Below are 27,811 nucleotides of genomic sequence, written 5' to 3' on the forward strand. Positions count from 1 at the left end.
GGAGGAAGAGGAGAGGGAGAGAACCCAGCCTCAGCACGGTGAAGTGGAGATGTGGAGGGCCTCGGGCTGCAGAAACTGGCCCGAGTAGTCAGAGCAGTCGCTGAGACGCGGGCGGTAGAAGGCCGGGTGCGGGCGATACATCTCCTCCTCCGCATAGCGCTTGGTGAATAAGTACACGGACATGACTCCGGCCCCCTGTGGCAAGGAACCGTCAGAACCCCAGAAGCACCCTCCTGCCGCTTCCTCTACCAAAACCCTGGAGTCACTGCTGCATATTATCCCCAAGACTGACTTCTGCAAAACCCAAGAGGCCTCACCTTTCATCTCCTCCAGGACCCAAAGAATTGGAACACCCAGACCTCTTCCTCTCCAGGAACTAGGGGTTGAATCCACATCTAACCCACCTCCCTCATAATACAGGCACAACCCCATCCTCTTCTTCCTCTTGGCCCCGGGAATCCGACTGCTAGACCCTCCTGCTGCAAAGTGGAAAGATTGATCCCCCATCTCTGTTCTTTCCCAGGACCGAGGACTTCCTCAACCTCTTCCAAAGCTTCAAGGATCCAACCCACAGGCTTTCCTTCAGCTTCTGCCTTCCCAAGACCCCCAGGAGCTAGAATCCCTAGGCTTTTTCCTCTCTGGGACGCATAGATCCACAGTCCATCCACCTTCCTCATAACCCACAGAATTATTTTCCTCCTGGGCACAGGGAACAGGTCCTTCTCTGTTCAGGTAGTCCCATCCCTGGGCTCCTCCTCCCCGAGAACCCAGGACTCCCACCTCTAAGGCCTCAGAAGGTCCAAACCTCAGGGGTTTTGTCTCTCTCTCTCTCTCTCTCTCTCTCTCTCTTTCTCTCTCTCTCTCTCTCTCTCTCTCTCTCTCTCTCTCTCTCTCTCTCTCTCTCTCTCTCTCTCCCCTCTCCCTCTCTCTTTCCTCTTTATTTCTCTCCCCCAAACCAGAAGGCCCTATCTTCAGACATCTGCTCCAGACCCCCAGGAGCTAAAACACCCCGTAACTCCCACCTCCTTCTTCAAACTGGTAGTCTGGGCCCAACACATCACCTCTTTGAGAAGGAAAGAGGAAGCAGCGAAGGCAAACGACCACCCGTATCGATAGTGAAAGTACTGCTCAGAGCTGCTGGGCCTGTTCATGACCTCATCATTGATGCTGGAGATGTATAGAACCAAGCCCACCACCAAGGAGAGACCTAAGGGGAGAAGGGTTCCAGGAACATGAGAAGGGAACACCCCCAACTCCAGCTCACTGTTTCCCTTCCAGCTCTGTCCAGTATCTAGAACTAACATTATGCACTATTCCCAGCATGCTATGCAAATGCTCTACTTCTAAGCAACACCCTACCTAAGCTCTACTTCTGAGCAATGCCCCACACACACAACTAGGGGACTCTAGGCAGGTGCTCCTGCTCTATTACTAAGCCATACCACCAGCCTCAAAATGGAGGTTCTAAGCAAGCACTCTACTGCTGAGCCATGTTTCCACACCAAAGAATCTATGTAAGAGTTCTATCGCTGGGTCATAACCTCTGCCCCTCACTGCTGAATTCTATCTAGGCAGGTACTCCACAGCTAATTCTCGGATTCTAGGCTGGAGTTCTACCATGGAGCTTTGTCCCCTTCTTTTTACTTTTTGGGAAAAGATCTCAGAAACTTGCCGGGACAGGCTTGAACTTTTGATCTCCTGTCTCAGACTTCCAAGTAGCTTTCATGACAAGCCTGTGTGTGTTTCCAGGTTGGACTTCACTTCTGTGTTTTGAAGGACCGCCTGTTCCTGGCCTCGGTTGGGTACAGAGAATCCAGAGATGAATCTACCAGCTGTCCTCACCCCACCCCACATCTGCCATCTGAGACCTCAGAGCAACTGAAAGAGGTAAAAGACAGGATATTGAGCACCCATTCTGTGCAGGGTGACATGTGCTACGAAGCTTGTCTCATTGAGTAACATGGAGTCCACACTAGGCATAAATCCGTCTGTGATAAGAACAAAGGGATCAAAGAAATATGTCTTTCTCCACATCCTAGAGGGTGAGATCCAGGAAAGGTTAAAAGCAAAATAAGATGAAAAGCAATACCATGTGTCAGCCTCCGGCCTGTGTATGCATATGCATGTGCACAAACTCACACACACACACACACACACACAAGTGTAGGTATCTTAGGAGGCCTGGAGAGGTGGTTCAGTCGTTAAAAGCACTGGCTGCTCTTCCAGTGGACCTGGGATTCTGTGCATCACGATGGCAGCTCACAGCTCTCTATACCCAGTCCTAGAGATCTGTTAAAACCAGCTAAGGCGATAATTATGCAGCACCGGTTCTACTAAAACTCATAGTTATATATGAGTTATGTCTTATGTGAGTTATACCTCAAATGTTTAAAGCCTATGACTTTCATGCCTATGAGATAGCTCAGTGGGTAAAGACACTTGCTGACAACACTGAAGACCTGAGTTCAATCCACAAGATAGACATGGTAGAAAGACAAGTTGTCCTCTGAACTCTAAATAAACTCTATGGCACTTACGAGTACCCCCCCAGTAATTAATAAATGAAAAAATACCTAATATGCTCATTAGAATCTAGAGAGATAACTTATCCATTAAGATCACTTATTGCTCTTGCAGAGAACCATGTTCAATTCCCAGCATCCATACAGTGGCTCATAACTGTCCGTAACTCCACTTCCAAGGTATCTGATGACCTCTTCTGACCTCAGTGGATACACATGATGCATAGACATACATGCAGATCAACACTCATACTCTTAAAAAACAAAATAAAAACTACAAGTGAATTCATCTTTTATTCCCAGTCTCTCCAAGGATAGAGAGCTATTATGTAGGCCAGGATGACCTTAGACTTATAGAAATCTTCCTGCATCTGCCTCTCAAGTGCTGGGATTAAAGGGGTTCACCACCATGCCTGGCTTAGAATGTGCTCTTAAGCATAAAAGAAGGGATCATTTTAAGAGGTATTAGTTACTGTATGTGAGTGGACAGTGTGTTTGAAGAGGAATGCTGTACCTAACACAGCATACACATGGAGTTCAAAGGTCAGCTATGTGCAGTCTATTCTTTCCTTCCACTTCTATATGCTTTCTAGGGATCAAATCCAGATTGCCTCAGGAACAAAATACAAGGACTGGAGAGATGGCTTAACAGTTAAGAGCACTGGCTGCTCTTCCAGAGGACCTAGGTTCGATTCTCTGCACCATAATGGCAACTCAGTGTCTATAATTATAGTCCTAGGGATCTGACATCTCTTCTGGCTTCTGTGGGCACCATGCACAGACATACATATAAAAATACTTTTTAAAAAAAAGTATAGTAGGAGGACTCAAGAGATGACTCAGGATTTAAGAGTACTTGGTGCTCTTTCAGCACCACATCTGAAAGTTTATAACTAGCCTGGATCATTGTGAGTTCAAAGCCAACCTGAGCAATCTAGTGAGACCATGTCAAAGTAATGAAGACAAAAAAAAAAAAAAAGGTGTGAGAGTATGGCTCAGTGCTAGAACACTGATCTAGAATCCTACAGGAAGGGATTGGAGAAATGGCTCAGTGGTAGATCCTCTGCCTAAAATCTTCCAGTGAGGGGCTGGGAGTGTGGTTCAGTGGTAAAGCAACTGCCTGGAATCCCCCAGTGAGTGACTGGGGGCATGGCCCAATGATAGAGCACCTATCTAGAATTCCCCCCACATACACACACACATGAGGGGCCGGAGGGCATGGCTCAGTGGTAGAGCACCAGTCTAGAATTTTCCAGTGAGGGGCTGGGGGCGTGGCTCAGTGGTAGAGCACCAGTCTAGAATCCGCAGGCTGGGAATGTGGAAGGATAGGAGCCTTGTCCAGCATGTATGAGGCCCTAAATTCAATCCTCAGTGCTGAAATGGGAAAGAGAGAAAGGAGAGAGAATACATGTGCATCTGCTTATTTTTGCACAAATAAGCATAAGGAGAGCTGACAAACAAGTGAGGCTGATTGCATCGCAGAGTAGGTAGAACAAGGAGAGGAGGAAAAGCGCACAATTTTGCATGATTTTGATCTTCAGAGTTATGTTAATATTTTATACATTCAAGGGATAAAATCAAAGCCAGGTGTGATGGCAGCTTGCTGAAGAGAGAGGGACAGAGTTGGAGACTAGTCTGAGCTACACAGCAAAACTCTGTCTCAAAAGCAAGGCAAACAACAACCAAAAAATAAATAAAAATAAGAGTGGAGAACAATTCCAGTAACTTCATTCTCTAGCTTTCCTTTCTCCCTCCTCCCTCCTTCCCTCTCCACCCCATCTATCTTTTTAAAGGGTAGAATCTCTCTTGCTATGCAGCCCAGACTGACTTCAAACTGTTAGATCTTATAGGCATGCCAACTCTTTGTTTTTGAACCCATCCCCCATTGAAAGGAAACAGGACTCCCTGAAGAAACATCTCCAAAGCCAAGGACAGTCCAAGTAAAAGTGTAGCTTTGCCCTGCAATAAGAAAGAGCTCAAGGGGCTTAAGAAAGGGCTCAGCAGTTCAGAGCACTGCCTGCTCTTCCAGAGGACCAGCGTTTAGTTCTCAGGACTCACATGGCAGTTCACAACCATCTGCAACTCATGTTTGAGGAGATCTAACACCCTCTTCCAGCATCTGTGGACACTGCACACAGTACACAGACACATGCATGCTGACAAACACTCATACACACAAAGTTAAAAATAAAGATACCTTTAAAAAGAACATGCTCAAAAATGATGGGCACGGCAAGTAGTTTAAAGAGTTTCCTGAGTCAAACAGAGGATAATTTGAGCAGCAAAATGGGTCATTAAACTGAAGGCTTATAATCCACTGAGATAGAGAGAGATGAAGTGAGCTGGAGATAACAGCTCATGTTAGTAGAGGGCTTGTCTAGTATATGTGTGGCTATGAGTTTGATCCTGAATTTGTGTGTGTATGTTTGTGTCTGTGAGTGCATTTATAATATACACTGATTGCTTGTTTGACATATGATCTCCTCATGTAACCCAAATTCTATACAGATTTTTTTTTTCTTATTGGAAACAGGGTCTTATCTTGCCCGGACTTGGTGAAATTTGCTATGTAGCTAAACATGACCTTGATCTTCCTGCCTCCACATCCTGAGTCCTGAGGTGCCAAGTCTGCACCACCATGCCTGGCTTTTGCAATCCTGGGGAGAGAAACCAGGACTCATTTATGCTAGGCAAACACTCTACAAACTAAGCCACATTGTCAGCTATGGGTTTTGCTTTCTTTTTCTTTTTCTCCTTTTTTCTTTTCTTTTCTTTTTTTTTAAACTGGGCAAATAAAAGGATTCATTGGGTCAAAGGGTCACACAAGTCTAATGACCTGAGCCTAATCCCCAGAACCCATGAGGCAGAGAGAGGTCTGACTTCTGAAAGTCATTCTCTGACCTCCACAAACAATGGCACAATCATACATGCATTCATGCAAACACACATACAATTATAAAAATGAGGACAATGAACAAATGACGTTAATAAATGAATAGACGAAAAGGTTTGTTATGGTAGCACACCCATCTACACATGTACATGAAATGGTAGTCACAAGACAGCACACACTTGACGATGACAGTTGTAACAGCAGTCACCAAGCAGGAATCACCAACAGGAGCTAGAGAGACTGCTCAAAGGATTGGAGCAAGGGCACTGGCTGCTCTTTCAGAAGACCCCAGCTTGATTCCCAGCACCTCTATGGCAGCTCACAACATTGGTAGCTGCAGATTTAAGGGGTCCCAACACCTCTGGCTTCTGAGGTCACTAGATCCACATGATTAAAAATAAATCATCAACAGATACTAAATCAAAGGGTAGCAGAATCTCCTCATTGAATGCTGACTCGTCACAAAGAGGTTAAAAGCATCTCTCAGCCAGGAATGTAGCTCAGCTGGTACAGTGCTTGCCTGGCATACACAAAACCTTTGGTTCTGCCTCCAGCACCCTATTAACTAGGCATGGTGGTGCAAGTCTGTCATCCTAGCACTAGGGAGGTAGAGGCAGGAGGATCAAGCGTTCATGGTCATTTTTAACTATGTAGTGAATTTGAGCCCATCCTGGGCTAAAACATTAGGCCCTGTCTCAAAACAAGCAAAGAAAAAAAAACATATCATTTATTGTGATTTCTTGACCCAACAGGTATCACATTGAGCAAGCTAGTATCACTGATACAGGGCAGACAGACTCCAAACACCAAGTGTTACAAAGTCTGTAAGTCATTCCTTCCTTCCTATGCTGTTCCCATTGAAGCTGTGCGACCTGAATCCATTAAGAATAACACTGTGGGGCTGCCCTTTGCAATAAAAATGTCAACATGAAAGAGTAAAGGAAAAGTGACAGAACTTTATAAAAGATAAAGAGAACGCCATTGGAGTACTCAGAGCTCCACAGAGATGCAGTCGGGGTATGCCGGGGCACTCTGGAAGATCATGAAACAGCGAATCAGGCTCTAAGAATCAGAGGCGGAATATCCCAGGCTCTGCGTGGCGCTATTTTTCCTGTCACGGAGGCCGCTAAGGGAGAACAGCAGCCATGGTGTGCGCTAGCTCCCCCCCCACCCCCGACTCCTGGCAAGCCATGGGCACCTCACCAAGCACATCAAGTTCGTGCGGTACTTGATGTGGGAGTGGGAGTGTGCGCCCTACAAGCGGAGGGCCATGGAGCATCTCATGGTGTCCAAGGACAGGAGCTCATACAAGTTCATCAAGAAAAAGGTGGGCACATACGTTCGTGCCAAAATGTTGACAGCCATGAGGAAGGCTATGGTCAAGGACCGATGTGCCCACCCCCATAAACGTTTATGCTTCACGAAAACACAAAAAAAAAAAAAAAAGAAAAAAAGAAAAAGAATCAGACCAGCGTGTTCACATGTGCATTCTTTGAGCAGATTTCCTGGATGCTCAGGAGGTTCTAGATACTTTAGTCTGCTCCATGTTTCTAAACAATGGTCCTGTAAGTACAAGGCTGTTCTGCTAAAGAGAAGGTCTGAAGACACAGCATATGTGGGCAGTCTGGTTAGGAAAGAGAAATGGAAATAGGAGCCTGCCATGATGGATCTGAGGACCTGTCCACCTCCCTGAGGACTCAGGCAAATAAGAGTTACTAGGGCAGGGAGAGACAGACAGACAGACATTTTCTTCAGTGATATAATCACTGGTAGAGAGCTCACTCTCCGATAAATAATCCTTCAAGAACGATATTGTAAGAAACCCTGATAAAATACATTGGGTCACCACAAAAAGAAATAAAGAAAGAAGGATGGATGGATGGATGGATGGATGGATGGATGGATGGACAGATAGAATAAAGTAAGAAAACATGGACTGGCAGGATGGCTCACCAGTGAAGAGCTTGCCATCAAACTCAAACTAGAGTTTGAGTCCTAGGTCCCACATAATTGAAGGAGAGAACTGGCTACTGGGAGTTGTCCTCTGACTTCACGTATGTGCCTTGGCACCACGTTATTGAACAAAAAAGGAGCTAAACATAAAAATAGAAAGCCTCTACTTCCTGAATGCTGAAATTAAAAATATTCACCACCATGTCTAGTTTTTTTTTTATAAAAAATGAAGAAAAAAGTAAACATGAAAATAGAAAGGTATTTAGCTAGTAAGAAAGATATCAGAAGGCAGGAGAAGGAAACAATTGGTGGCAACGGGAGGGGCTGTGATCAAAATGCATGATACACATGCATGACAGTGTTACAACGGGCTGGCTGGGGCAGCGCACACCATGCGTGATACATGTGCATGACAGTGTTACAACGGGCTGGCTGGGGCAGCGCACACCTTTAATCCCAACACTCAGAAGGCAGAGGCAAGTGGAGTTTGGTGAGTTCCAGGGCAACCAGAAAGAAAAAAATGATAATGAAAGCCATTATTATGTGTAAGTGCTACATGTAAATAATAGAAGAAAACCTCGGGGCTGAAGAGATGGCTCAGCAGTTTAGAGTACTTGTCACTCCAGAAGGGGACCCTGATTCCACTCCCAGCAGAGTCCAGTTCCAGGGAGATTCGTTGCCTATTTTTGTTGTTGTTGTTGTTGTTTGCTTTTCTCTGTGTAACCCTTCCTGTCCTGGAACTCACTCTGTAGAACAGCCTGGCCTCAAAGGCAGAGATCCTCCTGCCTCTGCCTCCTGAGTGCTAAGATTAAAGTCATGCACCACCACTGCCTGGCTTCGTTGCCCACTTTTAAACTCCATAGGCACTAGGCCACAAGTCCTGTATGTATGTATGTGTATACATGCATACACACACAACAACAACAACAACAAAACTCTTCCTAAGGAAACAAGATGAGGAGGACAAAGAGGAGAAAGTTGATTAACGTTTATCTGGGGATGCAGCTCAGCTAGCCTAGCATGCATGAATGCATGATGCCCTGGGTTCAGTGGTCAGTCCTGCATAAAACTGGGGTAGTGGCCAGGCAGTGGTGGCACATGCCTTTAATCCCAGCACTCAGAAGGCAGAGGCAGGTGGAACGTGGTGAGTTCAAGGTCAGCCTGATCTACAGAGCAAGTTCAGAACAGCCAGGACTGTTTCTACAGAGAAACCCTGTGTCTAAAAACTAAGAAAAACAAAAACAAAACAAAAACGTGAGATACTACTGGAGACTGGCAGATCAGAAATTCAAGGTCATCCTTGGCTGTATAATGAGTATGAGGTCAGCCTAGGTGACGGAATATCCTGATTCAAAAACAAACAAAACGTTCAAAATTAAGGATCCATATTCATCCAAGAGGCCTCCCTTAACCTTCTTTTCTGTTCTGAGTTTTGCCCTCAAACCCAAGAACAGCTGAGCCTGGTTACGGTGGTGTTGCAAAGCGACCAGGAAAGCCATGGATCAGGTATGCTGTAGATGATTGGCAGCTACACAGAAGGCTGCTGAGCTAAAGGGAAAGTATGAAAAGGACGCTGTCCATGGCAAGCTGTGGGCTGGTCTGATACAAGAAAGGGCAACAAAAAGGAGGAAGAACCAGGTTATGGTAACTCACGCCTCTAACCCCAGCACTTGGAAGGCTGAAGCAGGAGCACTGCTGTGACTTAGAAGCCATCTTGGGCAACAAAATGAGACTCTGAAAACTCTAAATAAATTAAATAAAAAATTATAAATAATAAAATTATAAATTTTATTTATAATTCAAAATAAAATTAACGGTGGGTTGCTGAGATGGCTCGGCAGGACTGCAGCCCAGCCTGATGATTTGAGTTCGATCCTCAGAAGTTGCATAGTGGAAGCAGAGAACAGACTTGAGCAAGCTGTCCTCTAACCTCCACGAAGTTTCAGCCGCTCCCTCCCTCCCTAAGAGCTGTATGCAATTCTGCTCCGGTTGTATAGGGTTTTAGAAGATGATGGTAGACAGAATACAGAGGTGAGAGGCTGGCTGAAGCTTCATTTGTGCAGCTACGGGGAGGTTGTCATCCATTCCAGGGTGAGGCTTTCAGTACAGCTGCTTTGGGGTCACCACGTTTGTTTGTTTGTTTGTTTTGGTTTTTTTGAGACAAGGTTTCTCTGTGTAACAGTCCTAGCTGTCCTGGAACTCACTCTGTAGACCAGGCTGGCCTCGAACTTACTGAGATCCACCTGCATCTGCCTCCCAAGTGCTGGAATTAAAGGCGTGCGCCACCACTGCGCAGTCACCCACACTTTTATAGGTAACTCCTCAGGCACACTCCTGTAACCATCACCCATCCTTCTGTAAGTAAGCCCAATAAACGCACAAGTTCACCAAGCTGGAATTTGGTGCAGTCATTGCTCTGGTCCTTCACTGGTGCCCTACCTTGAGAGAATAAACATTCTGGCCAGGAGAAGTGAGTGCAAACGCTATGGGGAGAGGTGCGACTACGACCCGAAGAGAAGATCACAAAGCTCATAACAGAACTTTTTTTTTTCTTTTTGCCAATCATGTTTAACCCAAATGCTATTCGAGCCTCAGGCATAGCCTATCCTATCCAGGCATAGCTTTCAGATCACAGCACAAACAGGAAAGCGAAATAAGCTAAGCAAGGAAACAGATAAAATACAGAGTGAGATCCGGGCGGTGATGGCACATGTTTTTAATCCCAGCACTCAGGAGGCAGAGGCAGGTTGATCTCTGTGAGTTCAGGGCCATCCTGGTCTATAAAGTAAGTGCCAGGACAGCCAGAATTACACAGAGAAATCCTCTTTCAAAAAAACAAAACAATGGGTCTGGAGAGATAGCTCAGCGGTTAAGGGCACTGACGGCTCTTCCAGAGGACTTGGGTTCAATTCCCAGCACCCACATGGCAGCTCACAACTGTCTCTAATGTCAAGATCTGACACCCTCACACAGACATGCATGGAGGCAAAATACAAATGCAAATGAAATAAAAGTAAATGAATTAATTATTTAGAACCAAACATAAAAACCAAAAACTGCAAGAGGGGATATTCTACAGAAACCCTGCCCTGCAGCATTCTAAGGGTGGTGAATGGATCAGGGATCAATCCTTGCAGCAGAGAGAGAGAGAGAGGGGGAGGGAAGGAGGAAAGGAAGGAGAGAGGGAGGGAGGGAGGAAGAGGGGGAGAGAGACAGAGAGAGCATTGCATTTCCTAATAGAACTTTAACAGACCCATCTGTCTTATAACCCAGCCTGACCTTGAACTGTCTTTGAAGCCAAGGACAACCCTGAGTTCCCGATCCTCTTGAGTTTATCTGCTAAATGGTGGGATTACAGATGTGTGCCCAGCATACGCAACTTTAGGAAGTGCTCTTGACAAAACAATAAGAAATTAAACCAGGCTTTCCCAAGCTTCTTCAAAATCCTAGTTTACAAAGATGGATGGATGCATTCAATCACAGTATGGAATGCCTTTAGAAGAACACAAAGTCGGGTGGTGGTGGCACACACCTTTAATTCCAGTACTCAGGAGGCAGAAACAGGTGGAACTCTGTGAGTTCGAGGCCAGCCTGGTCTATGGAATAAGTTCCAGAACAGACTCCAAAGCTACAGAGAAACCCTGTCTCAAAAAAACAAAACAAATCAAAACAAAAAAGAACACAGAACATGAGGTTTCTACACCACAAACTGCCATGCCCCCTCCCAACAAAGTGGACGGCCTGAGTTCAATCCCTAGGACACACATGGGAGAACTGACTGCCACAGGTTGTCCCCTGATCCCCCACACATGTGCACATCCACAACCACAGATAAATAAATGTTTATTTTTTACAAGGAAAAAGAGAGACCGTCTGAGCTTAAAGGAGGCATCAGAGAGTCATCAGTTAAATGCCCGTTTGTAAATTACATGTGTAATTACACGCGGGTTGTGATTTGCAACCCGCTCACAGTTAAAAGGCATTTATGAGACCAGTGTGGGGGAATGAACAGTAAGTAGGTATTAGATGGCATTAACTTACTCTCTTGGTTTGTTTTGTTCAGGCTCTGTCGCGGTACCGTGGCTAGTGTGGTTGGCGTAAATAAAAGAGTACTTCTTACTCGGAGACATACTAAAATACGTGAGGACAAAATGAGTTGCTGGTGTCTGAGGCTGGCTTTAAAATAAGGCAGCAAAGCACGGAGGGGGACATGGCAGTGGTTGACTAAAAAAAGATCCGCCATATGCTGGCAATTGTTGGAACTGAATGAAGGGTGCATGGGATTTCCTTATACTATTTTTTCCATATTTTAAAAGTCACTGTTGGGGGTGGGGCAGAAAAGGAGTGGCAGAGCCAGAATATACCAAAGAAGACTTATTAACAAAATAAAATGCAAGAGGCTAGATGGAGTCCTGGTTCTGAAGAGAAACCTTAAAGAGAAAAGTATTTTTTTCTTTTTCTTTTTCTTTTTCTTTTTTTTCAATGCTGTTGAACCCAGAGCCTCAAGCAGACATGCTCACAATCCCTGAACTACCCCACCAACCCTAGAAAAGATATTTTTGAAACAAATGGGACAGCACAAAAATGGATTAAATTGGGCCAGTGTGATGGCTCAGTGGATAAAAGTGCTTGTTGCTGAAAACCTGAGTTTGATCCCTGAGTCCCACAGCATGGAAGGGAAAAACGGATTCCCAGAAGTTACCCTCTGACCTTCATGCATGTGCCACATCATAAATGTGCATGCATGCACACGTGTGCATGCACATATTGTATAAATATATGCAACTTTTGAAAAACACAAAAGAAAATAAATTAAATTACATTAGACACATATTGTCAAATTTTAGGTAATATATATATATAATATATATATATATAGGCACTGTATTCATGCAAAGAATGTGTTATAAAATCATTAAAACTGTGTGATAAGTATGTGTACATGTTCATGTTTCTGTGTGCTCGGACACATGTATATGTGTGTGTGTGTGCATGCGGGTACCAGAGGTCAACACCAGACATCTCCCACAATCTTGTTTGATTTGGTTTGCTTTGGTTATTTTGAGACAGGGTTTCTCTGTGTAACAGCCCTGGCTGTCCTGGAACTCACTTTGTAGACCAGCCTGGCCTCGCACTCACAGAGATCAGCCTGCCTCTGTCTCCCAAGTGCTGGGATTAAAGCCATGCGCCACCACTGCCCAGCTCCACATTAGTTTTTTGCTTGCTTGTTTGTTTGTTTGAGATAGGGTTTCTCACTGAAATTAGAGATCACTAATTAGACTAGATTCTCCTGTCTCCCCTTCCCCAGCTCTAGGGGTTCAGACGTCAGATGTGTGCTCCAAATGAAACTTTTATGTGGGTGCTGGGGATTAAACTCAGGTCAGCATGGTTGGGTGGCAAACACTTTACCCACTGAGCCATCTCCCCAGTCCCCTAACTTAAAAGCAGGAAAATGGCACAATATCTACAACTTACTTTTTCTCTCTCTCTCTCTCTGAAACCACCATCTCCTGCTTTCTTGAGACAGCCCCAGTCTATACCCCAAGCTAACCATGAATTTGCAATCTTCCTTGTCTTAGTTTCTCTTTTTTAGGAGTGGAGGGGACAAAGTTTCTGTATATAGCCCTGGGTGTACTGGAACTCACTCTGTAGACCAGGCTGGCCTTGAACTCACAGAGATCCACTTGCCTCTGCCTCCCAAGTGCTAGGATTAAAGGTGTGCGCCACAATGTCAACTCTATCTCAAACCCTCGAAGGCTAAGATTACAGATGTGTGCAACCTACTATACCTGGCTCTAAAACTTATCTTCAAATGGTAACGAAAAAATGTAATTGGTAATCACAGCTACACAGCAGACAGAGGCAGGAGGGTGCCAAGTGTAAGGTTTGCCTGAGCTACAGAGAAAGTTCATCTGATGCAAGGACCCCATCACAACATTAATAAATATAAAATGACCGGGATGTAGCTCAGTGGTAGAGCATTTGTTTGGCACGTGGGAGATCCTGGTTCAGTCCCTAGCGTTTTGGGGGGCAGAAGGTGCATGGTGTATGGAAGGAAAGGAGGAAAACTGGAGAGACAGCTCAGTGGTGGAGGACACTTGTTGCTCTTCCAGAGGACTCAAGTTCAGTTCCCAATACCTACGTCAGATAGCTCACGACCACCTCTAACTCCACCTCCAAGGGATCTTACGCCCTCTTCTGGTGTCTGTTGGCACTGCACCCTTAAGTGCATGTGCACATGTACATAAGGAGGAAGAGTAAGGGGAAAGGAAAAGAGAAAGAGGAAGGAGAGAATGGAGAAATATCTGGATGGTTCAGATAGGTGGATAAAATTATTCCTTATCTCCCACTTTCCCCCAACCTGTCTTATATATTAGTTAATTTTGTGAGGAGGGGGTGGAGGCACACCATGGAATGTGTGAGGGTCAGGGAAGAACGTGTAGAAGTTGGTTCTCCTTCCACCATGTAGGTCCCCAAGAATAGAGCCCAGGCTGGCAGGATGTACTTTATTATTTCTGTGTATGTGTCTGTGTGAATGTATGTGCACACACGGGCATGCGGTTGCCAGCCAGAAGAGGTCATCAGACCCCCTGGAGTTGGAGATACAGGCTACTGTGAGCCATCAGACATGGGTGCTTGGAATCAAACTCTTCTGGTCTTCTGGGAGAGCAACATGATCTCTTAACCACTGAGGTGTCTCTTCCCCCTCCCCCACCCTCTCAATCCTCTTTTACTCTTTGATTTGTTTTGAGGCAGTCTTGCTAAATTGATAAAGCCTCCTTGAAACTTACTCTGTAGCCCAGGCAGTCTTGCCTGAGCCACCCCAGTAGCTGAAAAGACAGGCCTGCACAATAAGACCTTTCCCTTCCTGGCCATTTGGCAGCATCTCTGAAAATGGCTTGCTTTCTCTCTCTCTCTCTCTCTCTCTCTCTCTCTCTCTCTCTCCATTTCTACACCTGCAGTGCATCTCTCTCTCATTTTCTCTCTCTGTCCCCTCAAGTGTGCACAAATCTCACACAGCTAACAGTAGACATCACTCAGAAGACAGAAGTAGGCATATCTGAGTTTGTGACCAGCCTGGTCTACAGAGTGAGTTCCAGGGCAGCTAAGGTTATGTAGAAAAATGCTGTCAAAAAAGAAAAAAAAAGAAAGAAAATCAAAAAATAAAACTGAAAAAAAAATAATAAAAGTACAGGAAGTAAGAATGAAAGTTACTTCACATTCTGCTCTGGCCTCTACATGTGTGTACCCACTCTCATGTGAGTGTAACACACACATGGGGGGGGCAGGAAGATATGATGTGGTATTACGACACTAGAAATTGTTTCCAGTGTAGGGGATTCCCTTTGTTGCCTGCCCGCCTGACTTCTTCACTGTTTGTTTATTTTTTTTTCTTTCCTGCCCATATGACACTGCTTGTTTATTTAACTTATTCATGTAATGTGTTCATGCAGAGGTCAGAGAACAGCATCTAGATTTATTGGTTCTTTCGTTTTGCCAATGTGGATCCTGAGACTAGAACGCAGGCTTTCAGTTTGTGACAAGCACTTTTACCCACTGGGCCATCTCAGAGACCTTTTTTTGGTGTGTGTGACAGGGTTTCGCCATGTATCCCAGGCTACCTTTAAACTGATTGCATAACGAAGACTGGTCTCAAACTCAAAACAATTCTTCTACTTTCTAATTGCTGGGATTGCAGGCATAGACCAGCAAACCCAGCCAGAAGAGGCAATTTTTGAAGAGGCCCTGAGGGTCAGGAAAAGAGACCCCTGCAGGGAGGAATAATGAAGTGCAGAGGTCCTGTAGGGAGGCTGGGATCTGCGTGCTCAAGCAATTGAATGAGGCTGGGACAGCCTAAAGTCAGAGGCAATGTGGAGCGTTAGTGGGTCAGAGATGACGTCGCAGACCTGGACACCAGCTAGACCCTCAAAGACCTTGTTGATTGAGTGAACAACCTGAATGCCTTTTGACACATTAAAAAGGCGCAGGAGAGATCCGAGAAACTCTAGGAGCTAGGAATAACATGAAGATGAGACTGTCCTGCGACTGTCGGGGCATTCGCCTAGATTTAGCCATGTGAGACCTGCTCCACTAGACAGCTGATGAATGAATGTTAAAGCAGATGCGGGGCTGGGGATGTTGCTTAGTTGGTGGAGTGCTTGCCTAGTGTACATGAGCCTAGATTCAGTCCTCAGCAGTGCATGCAGCAGCTGTGATGCCGTGGGCTGTGGTCCCAGTGCTGGGGGAGGCAGGACGAGGAAAGGCAGGAAGATCAGAATGTGAAGGTCATTCTCAGCTACACCACGGGCTCAAGGCCATTCTAGGGTACGTGTTTGTTTATTTGCTTGAATTAAATGTACAGACTGAGCTTGAGAGCTGGAATGAGTATGGGATGTATGGATGCCTGTCATGACCTACAAGAAAATCTATGCAAGCTGGACCGCGGTGGTGTGTGTCTTTAATCTGAGCACTAAGAAGGAGGTACAGGCAGGCAGAGAGATTTCTCAGTTGGAGGTCAGCCTGGTCTACTGGGCAAGTTCCATGACAGCCAGGGCTAGACAGAGAAGTCCTGCCAAAAAAAAAAAAAAAAAAAGGACAGAAAGAAAAGAAAATCTATGCCACCTTGGCTTCCTCCCAGCTCCCCTCTCCAGTCAGTCAGTCATCGGGTCTATTGATTCTCCTGCCAATAGCCCTCTCTCTCACAGCCGTGTGACACCCAGTATAACCTCATCTGCTGTTGCCTGGACCACTGCAGATACTGTCCATTCTCAGCCTTGTGATGGATAAAATTGAATGTCAACTTGACCAAGTCTACAATTATCTAAGCAACAAACTTACGGGCATATATGTAAGGGAGTTTCTAGATGGAGCTAACTGAGGTGGGAAGACTCACCCTAAATAGGGGTGGTCATTTGAGTTCAGCATTTATGGCTCTCTGCTCCTGCCCCTCCCAGCCGGGTGGGCTGCACCCTGGAACTGTGAGTTGGTTTTTTAGAGACAGGGTTTCTCTGCAGTTTTGGAGCCTATCCTGGAATTAGCTCTTGTAGACCAGGCTGGCCTCAAACGCACAGAGATCCGCCAGCCTCTGCCTCCGAGTGCTGGGATTAAAGGCATGTGCCACCACCGCCCAGCAAAAAAGAAAAAATATTAACCAGTCTCTTGCCCTCCAGCTCTTTCCCCAACAGGTCCTTGGGGGATGTTTGACAACCACATGTATCCCTTCCTTTCTCCTGCTCCAACATCCAGCACCACTTTCTCCAGTTTTGAGCGCTGATGTATCAGTGATAAACTCAGAAGTGACTCCTGTCTCCGAGCCTTCATGTCTTCATTGGGAACAGGGAGTTAGACCAGATCATTCTAGTCTAAGGTCTAAGGAATTGATATTACACATGGAGTTTCTGTTTGGTTTGGTTTTGAGAAAAGGTCTCATGTAGCCTAGACTGGTCTTGAACTCACTATATAGCCTAGGATGACTTTGAATATCTGATCCTCTTGCCTCCACTACCTCCTGAGTACTGGGATAACATGTGTGTACCACCACACCCAGTGTGTATGGTTGGCATAAGAAAAGATCTCACTATATAGCCCTGGCTGACTGGAGCTCTCTACATAGATGAGTCCCCGGCCTCAGACTTGTAGAGATCTGCCTGTCTTTGCCTCCTGAGTGCTGAGATTAAAGTTGCATACCGCCATGCCCAGTGTCATTATTGTTCCTTTAAAATAGTCTTGCCATGTAGCCCAGATTGTTCTCAGACTCTCAGTCTTCCTGCCTCAGCCTCCAGAGAACTGAGCTTACAGGCGCATGCCTGGTGGAGTTTTAGAAGCTGTGATTTGAGTGGGTGGTGCAGGGCTGTGGTGAAAGTGCCTGGTCTGGAATCCTGGTCTCATGGATGAACAACTTCACCTCCTACTGCTTCTGCTTTCACAGGGGTAAACGAAGATATTGGGGCTGGCGAGGTGGCTGAGGGTAAAGGCACCTGTTGAGCAAGCAGGATTTCGATTACTAAAACCCACACCAAGGCGGAAGGCAAGAACTGACTTCCCAAGGCTTTCTTCTGACTGCCACATGTCCACCTTTGCACTCACAACCACAGAGACATCATGCACACACGTGTGTGCGCACACACACACAGTAATAATGATAATGGCAATAATAAAATTTTTAAATGGAGCTATTAATAGTCAAGGGAATGAAATAATGAAATTCACATAAAGCAGAGCTGTCCAGACCCAAACACGCCACCCAAACACGCCATGTCCAGACCCAAGTCAGCGGGGACACTACCAACACCTGCACATTTATTTATTTATCAATCTATTTCTGCTTTATTGTATTTCTTTTTTTTTTTTTTTTTTTTGAGACAGGGATTCATGTAGCCCAAGCTGGCCTTTAACTCATTTTGTAGATATAAATGGCCTTAAATTTGTGATCCTCCTGCCTCCACCTTCCACGGGCTGGCATTGTAGGTACAGACCACCACATTTTGTTCATGTGATGCTGAGGACGGAGCCCAGGGCTTTGTGCACGCTAGACAAACACGCTACCAATGAGCTACTACTACAGCCTCTGCTTATTCGTCTGCTCTACTACATACAGTTGAACACTTATTGTTACAGTCCAAAAACGAGATGTCCACCACTGAGATCAGGGTTCGGACAATTGCAATTCTTCTTCTGCATGGCATTTGCTTGTTTCTTTGTTTGTTTTTTGACAGGATTTCTTTGTACAGCTTTGGCTGTCCTAGAACTAGCTCTGTAGACCAGGCTGACCTGTAACTCACAGAGATCTATGTGCCTTCCTCTGCCACTGGAGTGCTTGGGGATTAAAGGCGTGTGCCACCACCAGCTGGTTTGTGCCTGGTTTTGTTTGGCTTGCAAGCTAAGTTTGGGCTTTACATTTTTAACTTCCTGATAGAAAAGCAAAAACAAAAAGAGAGAGAGAAAGAAATATTCCACGACACTTTATGATTTGAATACGAAATGTACCTCAACAGGCTCATATGTGGAAAGCTTGTTCCCCAGCTGGGGCTGTAATTTTAGAAGGTTCTTTAGGAAATGAGACTTAGCTAAAAGATGACTTGGATATAGATTTTGTCCTTGCCTGGTCCTTACTCATTGTCTCTGCTCTCTAGCAACTTCATTCAACTAAACACTTGTTTATGACGGTGGCGAGGGTGTGTGTGGTCTGAGGTACACAGAAGGGATGGAGAGATGGCTAGTTATCAGTGTGCACCGCTCTTGCAGAGGACGCAGGTTCAATCCCAGCACCCGAATAAGGCAGTTCACAAGCATCTGTAACTCCAGCTCCACAAGTACATGAGTTCCCATAACCACATACACACACACACACACACACACACACACATATACAGAAAAATTAAACAAAATAAAATTTTAAAAGGACCAAGCGAGAACAAGGTGGGGATGGGAGCTCTGACATAATTCACCAACACTCTCCACCCTATGCCTTGAGGCAGAGTCTCTCGCTGAACCTGAAGCTCATTATTCAACTAAGTCAGTAAGTTCGAGGGACCACATGTCTCCAACTTCCCAGTGATAGGGTTTGAGGCATGCATTGCCATACTGCTTTTTTGTTGTTGCTGTTTTTGTTTTTACATGGTGTTATGGATCTAAATTGAGGTCCTCACTCTTGCAAGGTAGGCACTTTACCAATGAGCTATCCCCCAAGCCCAAACCACACACTTTTACTTCTATGACATTCTGCCTCACCACAAGCTCACATCAATGGAGTCAGACAACCCACAAAATGAAGTCTGTGAAATCATGATCTAAAGCAATATTTTCATCCTGGAAACTGTTCTCTCACCTCTCAGAGTGATCTCATTTGGGCAGTAAGGGCTCTGAACCCACATCTCTCTAGGTTTACAACATGTGGCTCAGCTACTGCAACCCACAAGCCTGAAACACGAGCATGTACCCTGGAATAGGGTAAACAGATCAAAATCTATTAAATGAATTCAAGAAAGAGATTCAGTCAAGACAAGGCGGTATACACCTATCACCCCAGCACTAGGGAACATGAGGTAGTAGATTGCCATGAGTTTTAGGCTAATCAGGTCTACATATGGAAAGTTTACCTAAGCCCCTCCCTATGCATGCCCTGGATATTTCACCTGGGTGTTTTATCACAGTGAGAGAAATCAAAGTAGAACACCACACACACACACACACACACACACACACACACACACACACACGTCAGACTTCCAGCCCCAAAGGCATCATTAATCTGCAGTTTGACCTTGGCCCAGCAGACAGTTACTGGTTCAGTGCTTGAAGGGTGGCTTTTGGAAGCAGAATACTCTTGGTTCAAAGCCCAGCTCTGCCATTGACTGGCTGAATCGACCGGTTCCATTCCTGTGATCTGCAAACAGTGGGACTTTATATCCAACATACTGGGAAGACTGAATAAAAGTCCCCATGGGATCCACTCTTGCCCCACTTTCTCTCTCTAGGCTACTATTTTTCCATCTCAGAAATGATGAGCCCTTTCTGCTCTGACACTCTAGGATCGTGATATCCAACATGTCTTATTTTAGCTCGGTGTCTGGCTCGAATGCTGAGATTTGAGTCTGCACGGAGGCTGCACCCTGTTTTCCCTGGGAAAGGTCTCCTCAGGTTAGGGTGAAGGCTTGGGGAAGATTTGGCCTCAAGAGAGCTGGGGGAGGAGCAGGGATATCCTTCTGTAACACAGTGAACTGTAAAGATGGACCCACGCTTCAGCAGAGCGAAGAGGAAACACACGCTAGATTAATATAATATATCATATGTATGTATATAGAAAGTATCAGCTCAAGGGGCTAGAGAGATGACTCGGTGTGGAAGAGTGTTCAAGCATGTGTACCTAAGTTTGAATTTCCAGCACTCGTGTACAAAAAGGGACATGGCTACCGTGTCTGTAACCCTAGCATTGGGGAGTGGGGGCCAAGACAAGCAGATCCTCTGACCTCACTGGAACCAGTCTAACTGAAAAGGTGAGCTTCCCAGGCAGGAGCACATCCTTTACCAAGGCCATAGGCAGAGGGCGTCCGACCAAAGGACACCCAGCACCCCCCCCCCCCCCGCTCTGGTCTCTGCATGTACACGTACAGGTGCAAGGATTCATGTACCTCACGTGTACATCACACCACACACAATGCACACACATTAAAATAGCAATCAACTGGAAAGACCTGGTTTGAGTTAAAGTATGTAATGGTAAACTAATTTGGATTGAATTGGAGAAATAAGCAAGAATGAATCAGGGTTAGTTGGACAGGATTGAGGGGATGAAATACATTTCATCCCATCAGTAAACTGATCTGAATAGAACTGGATTGGACAAAGCTGGAAAGGTTAGACTCCCCAAAGAGCGGCGTTTGGATCTCTGGACACTGGCATCATCTGGAAGCAGTGCCTTGGGTGTGTGGATCTTAGAACCCTTACTTCATCAGGTGACGGCTGACAGCTCCCCACAGAGTTCTTAGAGGATGGAGTGTGAGCTCACACATGCTAAAGATAAAGAGCCTCCCACCTCAGGAGACGATGAAATCTGCACCCTAGCTAATGGCATGCACTGTGAAGTGGTGGTGGTGAAGGACACCAGAAATACACCTTGAAATGCTTTTAAAAAATCAAAAACCGAGATAAATGATAGATAGTTAGAAGCTTAGACAAAGGGTTGGATATAGCTCAGATGGGACACGGCTTGACTAGGCACACGATAGCTTAAGTTTGATTCCCAGCACCATATAAACTGTGACTGTATTTCCAGTACTCCGAAGGTGGAGGCAGGTGGCTCAGAAGTTCAAGGTCAACCTCAGCTAGTGAACTGGAAGGTAGCCTGAGCTATTTGAGATCCTGATTCCAAAAAGGAAAAAGGAAGAAAAAGGAAAAAGAAGGGAAGGGAAGAGACGGGGAAAGGAGAGACAAGGGAAGAAAATGGAAGGAGATACGATGAGAAGGAAGGAAAACAGAGACGGGATGATAAAGGGAAATGTAAACCCAGGAACAGGTCATCATCGGCTGACTGGAATCAATGGGCCCATGTGGCTCACTATGAAACTCTTGTCTGTTTGTTTGTGGAAAAAAATTAAAGTAATAAAATGTTGCACCCAAAATAAAGAGCTCTGTAAACTGTTAATTTCTAAAATAACAGTGCTGGTTAAAAATACAACTTCTGGAGGCGAGTGACGTGAGTTTGACTCCCAGCTCTACCCCTCACTCTCTTTTGGCCCCATGCAAATGACTTCATTCCTCTGAGTGGCTCCTTCCATGTCTATAAAATGTGGCTATTAATAGTCCTCACCTCATGGCTTCTATCAGAGCAGAACCTGACACCTGATCAAGAATGTAGCTGTTGTTTAAGCTAAACAGCACAGTGCATGGACACTATGCCATCTCTGCTTCACATAGAGATCCTACATGCCTCCTAGGCCACACAGCAAATAAACCTCTCAGTGGAAGAAGGTCCCTTTCTAGCTCCTAGAAGTTGAAAGTCTCTTACCCTCCTTGCCCCTGCCCCAGCCCACACACAGTTCCTTGGACTCACCTGATAAAATGAAGAAGATGCCAGACACGAAGGCCAGAATGGTCCTCTGAGGTCGGATGTGGCCAATGTTGCTGATGACAAAGGCGGTGAACACAAGGAAGAGACTAACCATAGGGAAGGGAGTAGCCGTGCGGACCGTCTCTGGGGGAGGTGGACAAGAAGAAGCAGGGGTGAGGGCCAAGTCTCCAGTGAGCTACTTCCCCATGCCCTTCACTATTCTTCCCTTTAGCTTCCCCCCTTTCTCACCTACTCCATCCTTTTGTTAGTTATGTCCTCTGCTAACTCCACTCTCAACCAAACCACACCCTTGGAGGGACCCCACCCCTCTCCTGCAGATACCTCCCCATCCCAGCCAAGACATTTCTATTTGACTCCTTCTCTCCCGCTATTCTTTCTTCTTTCAACCCTCTGCCCTCTGTGTGAACCCACCCCTATCCTACCTAATCCTGCCCTTTCTCCCAAAACCCTCTTGTTGCCTGTGCCCCTTCCCTGATCCCCCTCACTCAAAATATTCTCCGTGTTTTCCGTCACCAAGTTGATCTCTGGTTCAAGAAAGTACTCGGAAGCCACACAACGCCCCTTCTCCCGACCTGGTGGGGAGAAAGATAAGAAACCATGGGTGGAGGAGAGGCTCCGGGGTTCAAGGGAGGCTGTCAGGGGCAGAACAGGACCCAGGAAGGAGATGGGAAATTTCACCCAACATTTACAATCTACCCTACTTTTGGGGCTCGAGAAAAAGGGTTGAGTCAGCTGAGCATGGGGGTACAGGAGTGTAACCATATCTACTGGGGAGTCTGAGGCAGGAGGACTGTAAGTTCAAGGCCAGCTGGGCTACATAAATGAGATTAAATCCAGTCTGGACAATTTAATAAAGCCCTGTCTCAAAATAGGAAGTAAAGAGGAAGCTAGGGATGTAGCTTGGTAGAGCACTTGCCAAGGATGTATGAGGCTTTGGGTTCCTTCCCAGGTACTGAAAAATGAAGAAATTCATAGAATGGCAGGCCATAGAGTTTTGGAAGATCTTAGTTGCTTTGAATATTGGAAGGTGGAAGAGGGCAGGGCTAGATTTTAACATTTGAAATGAGGAGGGAGCTGTGGACAAGGATTCCTGGGTTCCTAAGGTCCAGAGAGCTGGGGTGTCTGAAAGGAAATAGTCTTAGGGTTCAGCTAGAAGGCATGGAATCTTCCCCATTACATGAAACATAGGAGCTGTCCAAGGAATAAGTTCTGAATCTAAACTGTTGACAGGTTTTGTTTCTTTGTTCTTGTTGTTGTCATCGTCGTCGTCATTATTATTTTGTTTTTTCCTGACAGGGTTTCTCTGTGTAACAGTCCTAGCTGTCCTGGAACTCACTCTGTACACCAGGCACAACCTCACAGAGATCCACCTACTTCTGCCACCCAAGTACTGGGATTTAAGGCATGTGTCATCACCACCTGGTTTTCTTTTCGTTTTCTGAAACAGACTCACGTATTCCAGGCTGGCTTTGAACTCCCTCCATAGCTGAGGCTGACCTTTATCCTCTTGCTTCTGATCTCCCAGGCCGTGATTACAGACAGGCACTCTTACACATAGTTCTTGGAGTTCCAGAGGTCAGTCCCAGGACTTCTTGTGTGCTAAACGATCATTTGACCAATTGTACTACCTATAGCTCTAGACCCAGAATTCTGATTTATTTTTAACTGTCACTTTTAAAAGTATATTACTCATTTTGGGGGAGACAGGCGGGGTGTGCCTGCGTGCAAGTGTGGAATTCAGAGAACAACATTCTCCTTCCAGCATGTGGGTCTGGGGATGAAACTCAGGTCATCAAAATGCTGCTTAGCAACCTATCCACTGAAGCACCTCCCTGACCCTAGGCTGATGACTTCTAAGAGGTTTTCGACATGGATTTTGAGTACCTGAGCTTCACTATCTAGAGGATAAAGGGGGTAGGCACGAGGGTTCTGTGCTGAAATTTAACTTCCGGAGAGAAATAAAATTAACTTCTGGATTCTTGAAGTCTACAATATGTGACTATAGATAAAGTCTTTGGGGTGAGAGAGGGCAGGTCAGGGGGGCACCTGCAAAGAAGCAGACTCTCCAGAGGCCAGCGTGCAGCGCCATCTTGACCTCGGTGGTCTGGTTCTGCGGCAAAACGGTCCCCTCCTCCATGTACAGCCAGTAGTCCGTGCTGACCGCGATGCCCACAAGGAGCAGGCCGCAGGCACCAAACACGCTGCTCAGCAGGGTCAGGGCACGGCTGCTGCAGTGACTCATCCTGAGCGGCGGGGGGCGCCCTGTGGGGCCTGTGGGACCAGAAACTATAATAGAGAGTGCCCAGAGTCCACAGCCCCATGCAGCCATGTAGGACATTATTAGCTCGGGTCAGAGAGACAGAAACCCCAAAACCAAACTTCTAAGTTTGATTTCTGTGCAGTGAACCACCATCCCAGCCCTGAGCTCTGAATAGAGATACCAGCTGTTGACTCCAAACCTCCACACTGGACTTCCCTGACCCTTCATTGTGCTCTGTTCTTATGAATGCAGATCCTCAACTTGAGATAAGACTTGCAGCCACAGTCTTTAAATTCGACCGGGAGATGATTCTTGACTTGAGCCATGTCTATACTAGAGGTCCAAAGAATCAGTCAGGATTCTGACTAGACTCCAAATTCTCAACTCATGACAGAGTCCCCCAGATCCAACTTCCTGTGCTGGTGTGGAAGCTCAATTTTAGAAGCCAGACCTTAGCAGAGTCCTTAACCTTTGAAGTAAGCCAGTGACTCAGAAACAAGCCTCCTAATTCAACAGCTTCAAATTTGGACCTGGTACCTCAACCCTGACCGTGTGCCCTGATTAACTCTCAACTCTGCACACTAGACACGCCCCCCACAAAGGACATTTTAAAAACTGGGGTACGAGGTTTAGACAATGAATTACGGACGACTTAGTTTATTCAGAAATTTTATCCCATGCTGCCCAGCTTAAACTCTATGCTCTGACCTGTATATTGGAATGTTCTCTGTAGAACCTGTCTCTGAAGCACATTTGATAATCCTCAAAGTAGGTCACCACTCAGAGCTCCCTAACCCTATACCCTGGACTCCCACACTTGACTTCAGGCCTATGTAAGACTTTGAGCACAGCCCTGCTCCTGAGTTGGCACTCTTGGATGCCTATCCTTACCCCAACACTCAGTTGTAATTTTTAACCATCTCCTCTGCGTGTATGTGTGTGTGTGTGTGTGTGTGTTCACATGTTTGTGTGCGGGCAGTCAACTGTGGTGGTCAGACGACAACCTCAGGTGTCTGTCACCTTGCACCATGTTTGAGTTGTTTGCCCCTGCAAATGCCAAGCTAGCTGCCATACAAACTTGAGTCAGGGACTCGTCTGTCTATAACTCTTATCTCATCCTAGAAATGCCTACATTACAAACACTTGCTATCATGGCCATTACATGGGTTCTAGGACTCTGAACTCAGGTCTTCACACTTCTGTGGCTAATGCTTTACCTTTGAGTCATTTCCCTAGCTTGTGGTCAAATCATTTGTACAATATCAGTTCCAAACCTAACCCTACTTTTCCAGATCCAGGCATGTCTCTGAACCTGGGATGCTGGACTTTGTTCCAGGACATTAGGACCCAGAGATCTGAAGAATCATCTGGATTAGAGACTCTAGAATAACAAGAGCCAGAATAATAAGAGCTTGAGCTGGGCCCTCCAACCCAGCATTCCCAGAGATCTCCAGTAAAAACCAATGCCCTTCATCCTGCAAACAAGAAACCAGCACTCTGAACTGACTGTCCAATCAGGAATTCCAGTACAACCCAGTCCATTCCCCCAATTCTGCCAGACTCTGAGCCTTGGTTTTTCATACTAGAACTTCCAGTCAGTAGTGTCTCAGTCCTCCACTCTTCAAGCAATACCATCTTAGACCTCCCAAATTCCAATTAGGAGCTCAGAAGTGCTAATTGGGGGGGGGTATGCTGAAGGCTTCCAAATCTTTTTTATGCATGTATTTATCGTGTGTGCATGTGTGTGTATTGTGTGTGTGTGTGATCATGGTATTCATGTAGAAGTCAGAGGACAACTTTCGAGAATTGGTTCTGTCTTCTCACTGTGAGTCTGAGGGATTCAGCTGAGGTCATCAGCTAGACAGGCCAGACACTAGGACCTTTACCATCTGAGCCAACTCAACAGTCCCCAAATTCTTTATCTCTACACTTACACCCCCACTCACGGGACAAGAAATCCCACCTTGCCACAAAATGCCATGATGTGCACACAGGACTCATCTTGGTGTCCCCAATTTACCTCAGCCAGAGTCCTCTATGACCAAAGACACTCATTCCCCTTTTAAAAAATTATTTGTAGGTGTGTGAGTCTGCATGTGGGTATGTTCAGGAGAATGAGACCAGAGTTGATAGACCCCTGGAAAAGAGGCCAGAGGTGATTGATACTCTGGAACCGGAGTAACAGACAATTGTGAATCATCTAATATGGGTGCTGGGACCAAACTCCAGTCTTACGGAAGAGCAGCAAGTGTTCTTAACCACTGAACCACCATTTCTCCAGCTCCCACCCTCGATCTTTTTCATTATAAAGTTTGAGACACTCCCCCCAAACATTTTCCCAACAAAGCAATTAAGACGACCCGAGACCCCACTTTCCACATTTCCTCATAATTCTGTGAGCATTGGGAATGTACTTCATCCCAATAAGACCCTAGAATCAGAGTCACCCCGACATCCCCGCACTCTGAGCCTCCAGAACTCCTGACTTCCACCCTCAGCCTCCTGAGGACCCCAAGATCTAGATTCTGTCAGAGCTCTGGCTAGATTTTCCTCCCATCCCCCTCCAAGTGGCTCTGGAGCTTGACAGCCAGCTGCCTGCTCAGCTTCCAGTCCTCGGCTCAAACAAGCATTATCCACCCAGTCACCCAGTCACTGGACTGTCTCCGTCCAGGTAGCTGACCTCAGCCTCTGGGGCTGCTCCTCCGACTGGATTCACAGTGGGGAAGCTGGACCTTTCCAACTCCCCTCACTTCTCATATTAAGCCCACTCCTTCTCCCGTTCAGTTCATCTTCTTTCTACCTGACCCACTCAGAGCTCTTTATCTGCAGCCATTCCTCCTCTGGGACACCCCCACCGCCATCACTACCAGGCCTGGAATCTCCTTCTGGTCTTTTACCCCAGCGTTTCCGCGATTTGGATATTGAATGGCTGAAGTTCCATTCCTCAAAGCCCAAGTCCAAACTCCATCTCGCAGACCGTAACTCTTCGCTTTTCTGGGGACCCTTTCCCAGACTAACAGCTTGCTCTCCCGACCTGGGCCCTCCGCCTTTATCCGTTACCACCTTCTTCAAAGGCCCTACCTAGACCCTGCCCAGTGGCGACGATCTCTGAACTCAAACACCACGAGTTTGTTTTCTTACTCCCGGACCCTCGGACCCGGTCCTCTGGGATCCACCAGGCCCAAATGTCCCTCCATCCACCCAAACCTTCCCAAATTCGACATTGGAACCCCCAGGATCCCACTCTTGGAGCCCCTCTAATCTCCCTGAGTCCCAACTCCCGCTGAGAGTGGTCTAGCGCGGAGACCCCAGCCTTGCCGGACCCTCCCCTCGCACTTACCTCTCTCAGGGCTGGGCGGACGCTCCGGGCCGCGGGCTCCGCAGCCGCATGACCGGCCCCGCGGTTTCCCCCGGCCGCCGCCGCCGCCACCGGGGTCTCCGGTGCCCGCGCCCCCCGCCCCCGCCCCCGAGCCCGGCGTCCCGGCCCCCTCCCGGCCTCCCACCCCCCACCCCCCGCGCCCGCGGCCTCACTCGGCGGACGCAGCCGGGAGCAGGGACCGGCGGCCGCTCATTGGCTACTGCGGAGGAGGGGAGGGGCAGGGAGGGAGGGGGAA

General features: G+C 46.5%; 1 protein-coding gene across 1 annotated transcript; it reads right to left on the minus strand.

The window, feature by feature from the left end:
* Nucleotides 1-30: 30 nt before the first annotated feature.
* Nucleotides 31-27,641, minus strand: Cacng7 (calcium voltage-gated channel auxiliary subunit gamma 7). The gene is made up of 6 exons (XM_087896572.1): nucleotides 27,538-27,641; nucleotides 23,984-24,208; nucleotides 22,423-22,509; nucleotides 21,920-22,060; nucleotides 1,062-1,207; nucleotides 31-195 (listed from the first exon to the last, which is right to left on the minus strand). The coding sequence occupies exons 2-6, from the start codon at nucleotides 24,177-24,179 to the stop codon at nucleotides 31-33; spliced, it is 735 nt and encodes a 244-aa protein (XP_087752698.1). The 5' UTR covers nucleotides 24,180-24,208; nucleotides 27,538-27,641.
* Nucleotides 27,642-27,811: the final 170 nt, after the last annotated feature.

The sequence above is a fragment of the Myodes glareolus genome, chromosome 1 (genome assembly GCF_982192425.1).
Source record: "Myodes glareolus chromosome 1, mMyoGla1.1, whole genome shotgun sequence".
Lineage (NCBI taxonomy): Eukaryota > Metazoa > Chordata > Mammalia > Rodentia > Cricetidae > Myodes > Myodes glareolus.